The following is a 12154-nucleotide window of genomic DNA, read 5'->3' as shown; positions in this document are numbered from 1 at the left end:
ATGGGAATGTTGTTAGGATGTTTATTGTGTATTCTGTAAGAATGAAAATGAGTGAAAAACGATATGTGAAAACAAAAATGAATAAAAATTAATAAGAATATATCATAATGACGATAGTTGTGTAAACAACATATTTTCTTAGTTGTTGATCATTTAGTTGTTGATCATTTGAAAAATAATCCCTCAAAAGATCGTCTTATTGAAATAATCAAATAATGTCCTACACTTCGGAAGGAGGGTCCCACAGGTTTTATTCTATTCCAACCCATGCTAAATTGCCACCAATCAATATTCATCTTATATTTTAGTTGTTAAGTAGGACGAATTTTGCTATGCGGATATTATGATCTACCGTTGAGGAATCTTAAAAATGGTGGATCTTATATGACAAAATGTAAATAGCCTTTAATAATACAATATTACAAACCATATTGAGAATAATAGATATAGAGATTTCTACGTGACAAACATGTTCAAAAATAACGTATGAATTTACAATACACAAAACACGACATGAACGTTGCTTTGAATGCCATGGATCCACCCACGTGTTTCAGTTTCATTTCTTTGATGTCTTCGCTTCACTATATAGTTGATCAATGCAATCCTACAGATAGACAAAAGAGTAAATTACAAAAATAGTGCTTGTGCTTTTATTTCTTTACCGAAACAGTCCAAAGTTAAAAACACTATTCAGTTTTGGTCCTTATTTAAGGTTTCATATAAATCAACGTCAAACACTGAAATAAGTATCAAAACTAAAAAAATCAAATTCGGACTAAACAAAGTAAAAATCAGAAACCACAGGGACCATTATTGTAAATTATAAGTACCTTGTAATATTTTAGGAGGTGCTGCCTCTTCAGTTTAAACGTGGGAGTTATCAACTCCCGTTCAAAGTCAAACGGAATTGGGTCCAAATGAACCGCTTTCAGCATCTCAAAACCACGAAGCTGCGTACCCAATCTATTTTATCACCACCCAAAATAATAAAACAACAAATTTCATATTTAATTTAAAACTGAACTTACTTTATTTTTCTGAGCTTCAGAGTTAAGCTCATCAAGGACATATTTTCTAACATTCGAGTTGTTACACAACGACACAAAATCCCCTGATTCGCCATTCTTTTCCGCCCATTCTTCAATCACCAATTTATCCGGCACCACAACACCGACTAGAAAAGATTCAAAACTATTTCCGTACACCCAAATCTGTCAAATCACAACAAATTTGTTAACGATTATTATAAGACTACAACATTATAGTAAGTATTAAATATTTGCATACCGAGGTTACCAAAGGAGAGCGTGAATACGTGCTTTCAATGTTTTCAACTGCAACATACTCCCCTTGTGACAACTTAAATATATTTTTTTTCCTGTCGATAATTTTCATTGCTCCATCAGGCTGCCATTCCCCAATATCACCTGTAAAATTGCCAAAAAAAAAAAAAATCAAAATCAAAATTTTGTACCTTTGAATCGTAAAAATAGATTTTAAATGTTGTTACCAGTATGGAACCAGCCGTCCACAAGGACAGAGTTCGTAAGATCCTCTCGCTTATGGTACCCTGAGAATAAAGTGTTTCCCCTTAAGCAAATTTCGCCACGTGGCACAGGGGCAAGAGCGTCATATCCCATTTCTGGCACCGACTCTAGCCTTGCTTCAATTGTGGTCATTGGGACACCAACGGTTCCGACCATGGAATGCACATTTGCTATGGATGTAAAACATCCGCCGCAACTTTCGGTGAGACCTGCCATTTTATAAATTTTTACAAAAAGTTAATTAATATTTAATTATTATTATTTATAATAGATAAAAGATATATATATATATATATATATATATATATATATATATATATATATATATATATATATATATATATATATATATATATATATATATCAACCGTATCCTTGTGAGAGGACAGTGCAACATGTGACTCTTAGAAATTCCTCAACGTGTTGTGGTAAAGGTGCAGCTCCAGATAACATAAGACGAACTCGTCCTCCAAACCCTTGTTTGATCTGGATTGGAATAATAAAATCATAAAAATTAAAATTTTAATCAAATAATTTAGTAAAAAAGAGACTAGGATTTGACCTTATCGAAGACTAGCTTGTCCAGAAGAGGGGCGGATTTGTCTTGTTGGATACCCTTTTCAAGATTCCTCAATTTACTGTTAATTGTTTTTAAGTTAGTCATATCAGAAGGAGGAAAAAGAGAATAAATGGAAAATGATGAAAAGGTGAATTGTAAAACATACTAATTGTATGCAAAGTCGAATAATGCCTTTTTTACAGCACCTCCGGTTGAAATCTTGGCCATTATACCTAGAGTGATTTCAAATATATAATTATGTAAAATAATTTGAAATTTTCAAAGGTAGTTTTTTTACCGGTGTAAATGCGGTCATAAACACGTGGAACACCACAAAATATGGTTGGTTGTAACACAAGAAGGTCCTCAATCAAATATCTGATATCCTGAAAAAAGTTGGATTGAAATTAGATTATGAAAGTATTACTATATACAAATTAGCTAAATTCTTACTCCTTGCCAAAACCCTATTGAGGAACCACTGTAGATGCAATATGTCTCCATTATCTGATCAAATATATGTGCTAATGGAAGAAAAGAGAAGTAGGTATCTTCTTCTGTGGCCTGGAGTAAAACATGAACACAAAATATTAAAGAGACTGATTATATACAAATGCAGAATTCAGAATTCTGTAAACATGGAAAATTTTGATTTGCAACTTACAGGTTTGTCTGTTTCTACAAGTAGTTGATGTACAGATAGGACCTCAGACATGAAAGTGTAGTTATTTAGTATGACTCCTTTTGGTTCTCCAGTTGTCCCACTTGTATACATTATTGTGCAAATGTCAGATTTATGTTTTGCAGGGAGTTCATCATCCAAGTTTCCCTGAAAATGATGAACAAGATGTGATCATTAGGTTAAGTGATTGCTGGAAATTTCTGATTTGAGCAGCAATACACTACTTACCATTGAAGTAAATTCTTCCCATGAGAAGCAATCAACACATTGTTCCATGGCTTCCTTCTTTTGTGATCCAGAGACATTCCCAAAGCTCACGATAGCTTCAACAAGAAAGACAGAAACAGAACTTAGTCATTTTGAAAATGTACTTAGATTCTCTGATGAATTGATTCGTGAAGTTGGCTTACTTTTTAGATTTGATGAGCAATTTGGAACACATGATAATAACTGCATGAATTATTATAACCAACCAATCAAGAAAGTGATAAGAACAAATGTTTGATAATGCTTATGTACATGTGTAATGCAATTAAGAAACTTGGATAAAGAAGATAAGAATATAACTTACAGCAGGCAACTTGCTCTCTTGAACAAAAACTAAGGAAATTTCTGCATGGTTGATGATGTACTCAGCTGCATTAGCACCTGTGGCAAGGATACTCAAATGGTGTTTAGATTAATACAAATAAAATTGACCTCAAGTTTCATAAATAAAAAGACATGAAGTGTACCAAGTGTGTCATATAGGGGCACATAGGTTATGCCATTGCAGTTACAAGCCTGTGAAAAGATGAACTCGACAAGATCATTTTTTGCTTCAAATAAAATTCACGATAGAAGAGTACGATTAAGAAGATATACCCTTCCCTACTGATATAATCATACCTCCATAGAAATTATCCATTCAGGACTGTTAGTTCCATATATGCCGCATCGATCTCCCTAAATTCAAATTTGAGAAATTGAACTTAATCATACCAAACAAGCAACTTTTTAACAGAAAAGAGATTTAATCAAAAAGGAAAGAAACGCTCAGAATTTTCAAATTAGGACAAATCTCTCCACAGTCACTATGCTCTAGCATAAACGAAAGTTTTTTTTGAATAAACCTCACAACTGTGTACTATTTTAAAAATTAGATATATAAATAGATATAAAATTATCGAAGTCAGGAACTCACTGGATTAACAGATCGGGTTCGGATGGCGGAAGCAATTTTGATAGCAGAATTGTAGGCATCTTGATATGATAGCCATGAATAACCACCGGCCTGTAAGAAATTGAATCCAATCATCATCTTCCTTGGAGTTCATATATTCATAATACGAACGTTAATGGCGGATTTGCGTACCTTTCCATCGATGATTTGACGACGACCAAGCGCAGGGTTCTTTGGGTTTCTCTTAACTGACTCGCTGTAACCAATGACCAAAAGCTTTTAATACGATCATCTAAAACCCTTCGATTGCTTTCGATATTAAAAATCAAAACAACGGCTATTTGTAATAAATCATGATGACATGAAACATATTGTTTGGATAACTTTTACACTATGAAATAATATATTTAACATATATTCTAAGAAAATCATATTGATCAAGTTGTATAGAAAGGACTTAGCATTATCCCATTTAAATAAAAATAATAATTTTTTCATAAATTTAAACTTTTTAACTGCTATCATGCATCACTGTTAATCAATTATTTTGAATAAAAACATAATTAACAATTATGTATGGATGACTTTCAAGTTTTAAAGAGATTTTTATGCATCACTGTCATTATGTTCTAAGTTGTCAAGAAAATGACGTTATTTAATGTTCTAAAACATACCATTTCCTAACAACAGAAAACATTATGCTTCACTAACTTGTTTCTTAGATTACAAATTAAAATATGTATTATGACGTTTAGTTAATTATTAAAACAAATGGGAAACGTACGAAAAAAATCGTAACTATTAATTATCTTACTAGATCGGTGAGATCGTATCTTAATTGGAAACAAAAGTCAAACCGACCCGACGACCAATATTTTCTTTTTTCCTTTAAAATTCTAATGATTCGGAAGATCGATCATATATACTGCCATTAATGTTATTCAAAATTTCTCCAATCGAAGATCATATCTCGTGAATGATGACAATACTCATAATAGCTATAGATCTTTTCGATAAATATTTATATGTAAAAATCCATATCCATGCACATCTAAAATCACAATAAAAAATAAAGAAATAAAAAAACGGGTTTTCAAGCATCATGATGAAAACCAATGAAACTGTAAAAAATAAGTAACCTGAAGAAGTCCCAGGGTGAGTCATAACCGGGAGGCAACTCCATGAGAGCATCCTTGGCGTAAATGCACCTGTACGCCGGACCTGCCGACGGCGTTTCGCCGGCGGCTGGTCTTGAATCGTCAACTTTAACGGTGTAAACCGACATGTTTTCAGGCGGAGATGGAGGTGATGGGGAGATGAGTGAGTGGAGGGAGGAGTGGTTGTTAAAAGAGGAGGAAGAAATTAATTAAAGAAGGGGGCCGGGGTGGTGGTGGCTCAGCTGCATTATACAGCGGAGCTTTTATGACATGAGTCTCTCTTTAAAGCTTGCACTCTTCCTACTGCTGCTAAGGATTCCCACTCATTTTCACGTAAATGGTATACAATCTTTAATGCTTCATCTACCACAAATATTATATTACTTTTCTTAAGGGATTATATCTCAAAATAATTGATAACTTTTTTTTTACCACTAGAGTAAAATACAAATTCACAATAGATATGCGATGCGAATTTGATACGACAAACACGCAAGACCTATATAACAAAATTCTATATTTTATAATTGTTAATTAATTTGTTATTTAACATTCAGCGCAGTTTGATATAGTCTTTGAACCGCAGTTAAAAAACTATACATTCTTTGAATCATTGAGACATTGGAAACATTCAACACTAAATAGTAAATAGCTCGATTTATGAATAACCATTAGTGAAATTAAGTTAAACTTATCGGATGAGGTCCAACATTTTGTTTGGATTTCTTTATTCGCATCGACCGCTTGCCGCATCAGATGATCTCATGAGAAAAGATTGCTTACTATATACTATTAATACATATAATTTTTTTTTAAAAAAAAAAAAAAAGAGGATTATATTATAAAATGTTTCATGAAAAATCAATATATTTCTTTTCTTGCAAATATATGATATTCTTATTCATCATTGTTATTCCAAATAAGTTGATTATATAAATCTAGCTTACGATATTTCCTTTGATTATTCTTTCATGTGGGTCGTTTATATATTTCATAAGATAAGACTTTGAAATTTATATATGCTTAAGCCGGTCTTATAATTCTCAAAACCAAATTAGTGGTTGTTTTATGCAATTTATTTACCAAAATATATCTAAAACAAAGTTGTAATATTCTTTTATCATACGTTAGTTAGGCCATTGTTTTGTCCGTACATGCTAATGCTACATGTAACATAGGGGTGAGCAAAACCGAACCCGGAAACCGAAAAACCGACAAAAACCGACGAAACCGAAACCGTAAAACCGAAACCGCAGCATAAACCGACGGTTTGGGTTTGTATTATTTAGAAACCGAAAAATTCGGTTCGGTTTGGGTTTTAGGAATGTGTGAAACCGATAGAAACCGAACCGAACCGAACTTTATAAAAATATGAATTCTGCGATTTATATATGTATATATACGTTTTCCGTGACTTGTAAGCACAAACAGATGGTTGGTGTGTTGGCTAAGGAGGCGGACGTATAATGCAAAAGATCCAGGTTCGGTCCTTTCTCGTGACATGTGGAGCTTTTTTTTGTTTACTACTATCAAATCCCTTCGTTTCTTTTATTTGTTACAGTGAAACTTTATCCCACATCACAGAGGAACGAAACATTCTTCCTATTCACCTCTTATATAAAACCGACACCATCGGTTTGGGTTCAGTTTTGGGTCAAAACCGACCCAAACCGACTCATGCTCAGCCCTAAATTGTAACATGTATTAACAAATATTTTAAAATTGATATTGTAACATCGATTAATCATGAAAATGAGAAATATAAATATTTCTCGGTCCACGTGCTCTTCCTTAATTTTGGGTAGTTGAATCACCTTCATTGAATAAATACAACTGAAGTCTCAAATCCAAATATTATATTGTATAGTAAAATGTAAAATAATTACAAGAATCGTTTATGTGTTTTACCAAAAATTGTAATTAAGTTTATTTCAAAGTTTAAAAATTTCTTAATGTTAACGTCCTTGAATTTGTGTTTCATATGATAACTTTCTCGGTGACAATTGTACCCTTATGTGAATTTTTAATTATTATTTATATTTAAACATTTACTAATCATTAATCATATAGTAAACTACAAAAATGGTGTCTATGATTTACAAAATTTCACAACTCTAATCCATATTTGTATATCGTTATATGGAATGTCGTTATGATTTTATTTTATTAAGGTTTTGGTCATCGACCATCTTAAATGACTTTCTTATCATTTTCTAGGTCATAAGTCCAACCAATCATTATTGTTTTTGATAAACTCAAATTACATACTGAAAAGTCCTTATGATTTTATATTAAGGTTATTATCACTGTAATCCAATAAACTTTAGTATATTTGTTTAAATGGTCCCTCATGATTATTTTTTGCATTTTAGGGGCATATACTTGTACTTTACCGATTAAAAATGTTGCTTTACCGGTTTTAGTGGGTATTCCCGCCTAATCACCTGCCAAGTTGGCATGTTAGAGCAGGTCCTTCAACCCGTTGAGTCACTACTTAAAATCAACACCATAATGTTTTTTCTTGTGGTAGGATCTTCCTCGGGCTTAAAATCCACGAACCCATATGAAGAAATCGGTTCTCGATACTCAAACGATCAAACTACTCTGGATATGGATTTCATAGACCACGAAGAACAATCGCCATTAGCACTCCATTTGATTTGGATCGTAGTGATTCTCCAATTCAATATATAACGAAATCCCTTGCTCGTCCCTTCATCATGAACAACATTCACTACATCGTCCAAAAGATCAAAGGCTCATCGGAGCTGAGAGAGATGATCGGAGACCATTACCTGCAAAAACTCACAGCAAAATTCTGGCAAGCTGCAACTAGCTACCAATGAGCCACCTGGGTAGGAGTATTGTATTGTTTGAGAGACGAAGGGTTACACGTGAGTGGAAGTTTCTCATCTGGGTTTCAAAAACTGCTTTGAGATAACGATTCAAGTCCTTTAACACCATGTTTGAAAGCATTTACAAAACTCAAGCTTTATGGCTAATACCAGATACACAACTTCATGAAGAGCTAAGAATCTCCATTTCTGATCTACTAATTCCAGCTTACAGATCATTTCTTGGGAGATTCAGGAGTCATATAGAGAGTGGGATGCACCCTGAAAATTACATCAAGTGCTCCGTTGAAGATCTTGAGTCTGCATTATTGGATTCAAGAAATACCCAAATGATTTTTCTTGTGTTAGGATCTTCCTCCGACTTAAAATCCTTGAACCCAAATGAAGAAATCAGATTCAAGAAATACCCAAATGAAAAACTAGGGTAAACATTAAATCGATTGAAATAGGGCGATTTGCTCTCAGATGAAGATTCAGGAAAAAGGGTTTTGGTGTTGGGGTTAGGGTGATTAACGAGATGAAGAATTATGGGTTGTATTGGATTTGATGGGTGAGTAAAGCTCTAACGTTGGTTCCATTGAAGGGTTTGCATAGAATCTTGTAAAAAAAAAAAAAGTTAAGACATTTTTCATTTTGTGGGTCTCTATCTATGATAACAACGATGATCTGGACTTCTTTAATCTGCTTTGATCTAGATGTCAATGATGTGGAATTGGTAAAGTGCAAGGTAAGATAGGTGTCACTGGATGACCCCTTTAAATTTTTAAAAATGACCTTTTAAAACATAAAAACATAAATACATGTTACTCAAATGCAAAAAATAATCACAATTGATCATTTAAATCAATGTACTAAAATTTGTTGGACTATAATAAGAATAACCATTTATACCATTGATTGATTCAAATTACCAAAAAAAGTCCTATGATTTATTAATTGGAAATTAATCTTTTGAAAAAATTACAAACCGAAAAGTAGGCTAAGAAATCTTAATGGCTAGGACATGATTCCCTTACGTTTTGTGTTCACCTTTTTTGGACTTCATGCACGTCACTCTCTTTGCTTTTACTTGTTTTTTTATAATTGTTGCTAATGCCAATAGGACGTATAAGAGTGCATATCTTATGTACCTATAGAAACATAGAATTTATATGTATGCTTTAAGGAATTGTTAAATATATCAATGATCTTTAAGTTACTATGTATATATCATGGTTGTTAAAATCGCGATTCTGATCGTAGGATCGATCCTACGATTCTAGGTATAAAAAACGATCCGGATCGTAAAATGATCGTATTTGGGGTAGGATCGAGATCCGATCCTAACTTACTTATTTTTTTTTTTTTTTCGCAAATGATTTTTTTTACCACTTTATATCTTTTACCCTTTACTAGTCTAATATTTATCATTTTTTATTGTGATTTATGACTAATATTTTAAAGTTTTTATAAATTTTGAACAAAAAATTAAATGTTTGAAATATTTTTCATGATTAAATATTATAAATTAAAATTATATTCTATTATGTGGGATCTTAGGATCTCGATCCCGATCTTGCAAACCCAAAAACGATCCTAGGTAGGATCCCGATCTTGACAACCTTGGTCTATGTGTGTATGTGTGTGTGTGTGTGTGTATATATATATATATATATATATATATATATTGTAGAGGTGATCATTAGGACGGATTTGAACCGGTTTCAATAATAATAATAACAATAATAATAATAATAATAATAATAATAATTTAGAGTAGATTGGTGTGTTCTAGACCTGTTGGATCTATATACTTAATAATCATATATATATATATATATATATATATATATATATATATATATTGTAGAGGTGATCATTAGGACAGATTTGAACCGGTTTCAATAATAATAATAATAATAATAATAATAATAATAATAATAATTTAGAGTAGATTGGAGTGTTCTAGACTTGTTGGATCTATATACTTAATAATAATTTTATAATGATGTTAGTTAATAACATATGATCTTATAGGGTCCTATCTTTAGCAAATTGTCACTTATTGATTATTTATTAACAATTTGATTATTAATAAATATATTCAACTCTTGTAATTAATTTAAAAATATTAATTTTTTTATGAAATAATATTTTTAGAGAGTATAATTAGTAATTTAGAGTTTTTAGATTTTTATAAGTTCATTTATATATTGTATATAAACTAATACACATGTAGAATTTAAGATAGAGTGTGAGACATTCCAAAATCCTTTTTCCATTCATCATGGTCGAATCCTACATGATGGGATTAGATAGTTTGCTTTCAACCTTTCTTCTTATACACCATACTCCTTAAAGAGTCATACATTTGACTTTGTAGATGTATGGGTCTTTGATTGAATATGTAAGTATATATTAGATGCATGAGGCTTGTATTTGAAGGTTGATCCTTCCTTTTTCTCTCAAGAACCGTATGTTCTTCATCTCCCCATCTCTTACTCTCTTTTGAAGCCAGTTGAAGACTTGGTGCTTAGAAGTGCATCCCTAGTACTTAATTGTGGTAAGTAGTAAAAGGCTTAAGAAGTATTTTATACCATATGAGAACTAGCAGTATTGGTGGCATATATTTGTTGGTGGATACATTATAGAGAAAAAATTTCTTGAGTTTTTGTCATCTTCATCAACTCCCCAAAACCAAGTGGGATCAAAGTCTTTAAATGTTGTATTCTTAAAATCTTATGGTTTTCATAATCTTTCTAACATCATGTAACTAGATCCTTTGTGGTTTTGTTAAAATGGTCTTAAAATAAACTAATTATTTTAAAATTGTTTTCGTTGCTACTTAAAATTGTTTTATAAAAAAGATCGTTTTTACCCGAAACCCCATCAATGGAAATTGAGCTTGTATCCGTTAAGTACTATTGGTAGTTAGAAACCCCAAGGAATGAAAAAAAATGAGTTGTTAAAGTTGTTAACAAACAATTAGCTATAAAGGAACATAGTTGACTTTTGGTAAAAGTCTAAAATAGGACAAGAACTGGAATTCCAAACCTATGATTAAGAAGCTAGTTGAAGTTGCTAATTTAGGATAAGTTTATGCTACTACATAAGAGTGATAACTTAAAATTACAAACAAGTTGATTGAGAAAAAGATGGAATTGAATCATGATATGGTGATGAAAGCAAGATAACACATAGAAGAGTGACAGAGACATATTGGGAAGGAGCTCGATACTATTGATTCAATAAGATCTTTTGGGATCCTAATGAGTTGGCGACTATATGACAACATTATCAAATGTCAAGTGGGATGGTAGTTGTGGAAGAAGGGTGTCCTTGTGACACTAGGACACTAGTAAATGACGAGATATGGTGCACTAACCTAATACACTAGACTGGAAAGTGAAGTCATCACATGAAGAAGAATAGTGAAAGCTCACTGAATGTATCTCTCAATCCTAAAGAGAAGACAACCAATATGAAGACTGTCTCAAAGCATGCACATAATAGAAACTAAAAGTGACAATGATAAGTGCATAATAGTACCTTACCCTACGATACTAGATTGTCGTGATGAACAACTTAACACAATGAACTTTGTAAGCCCTACTTACAAGTTTTGTGATTTGTAATGAAAAGTTAAGACTACGCAGAAAATGTGATGAGGGTATCAGAACGAATCAGACCTCAATATGTAATAACTTAGTGATGAAGAAGCAGTATCCAGATGATGTTCTATGATCGACCAAGGGGGAGATGATTTCATGTGATGGAATATCAAAGAATGCAAAGTGGAAATCAATGATTTTATAGTACTAATAAGGAGTGGACAAGAATGAACACATGAAGTTAACTTATTAAAAAGAGTTGTAAAGAAGACGATAACAAGCAAAGGAAATTTTTAAAATTCCCATGGACGAGTCATAGAGATGAGCTACTACAGTTTAAGAATCATAGGGTGACTTATGATAATTTTTTAAGTCCTCAAGTTCCTGTATTTTTAGCTCAAGCTTATTAGAACTAGTGTTTGGTTCACTTTTCTCATCATTTATGGAAATTTAAGTGTTAGAATCTCATACAGTTGGCAACTTTATGAGTTCCCAAGACTCCTTTGATACCCTTCGTCCCAAATATGAATATTAGTGAGCTTTGGGTTTCATGCATGAGGCTTGATCCCATTTGACCCTTTATTTGGACCTAGTTTGTG

The 12154-nt window shown here is 32.2% G+C and overlaps 1 protein-coding gene across 1 annotated transcript; it reads right to left on the bottom strand.

The window, feature by feature from the left end:
- Positions 1 to 364: 364 nt before the first annotated feature.
- On the bottom strand, positions 365 to 5416 carry LACS2 (long-chain acyl-CoA synthetase 2). Its single transcript, XM_078995518.1, has 19 exons — positions 5093 to 5416; positions 4146 to 4209; positions 3975 to 4064; positions 3680 to 3736; positions 3526 to 3574; positions 3363 to 3439; positions 3202 to 3241; positions 3020 to 3114; positions 2774 to 2938; positions 2563 to 2673; positions 2408 to 2495; positions 2276 to 2342; positions 2113 to 2188; positions 1919 to 2036; positions 1514 to 1759; positions 1291 to 1430; positions 1032 to 1214; positions 834 to 953; positions 365 to 607 (listed from the first exon to the last, which is right to left on the bottom strand). The coding sequence occupies exons 1-19, from the start codon at positions 5236 to 5238 to the stop codon at positions 560 to 562; spliced, it is 1980 nt and encodes a 659-aa protein (XP_078851644.1). The 5' UTR covers positions 5239 to 5416; the 3' UTR covers positions 365 to 559.
- Positions 5417 to 12154: the final 6738 nt, after the last annotated feature.

The sequence above is a fragment of the Lactuca saligna genome, chromosome 5 (assembly GCF_052625555.1).
Source record: "Lactuca saligna cultivar CGN05327 chromosome 5, ASM5262555v1, whole genome shotgun sequence".
NCBI classification, from domain to species: domain Eukaryota; kingdom Viridiplantae; phylum Streptophyta; class Magnoliopsida; order Asterales; family Asteraceae; genus Lactuca; species Lactuca saligna.
This window is presented reverse-complemented; position numbering and strand designations above follow the sequence as displayed.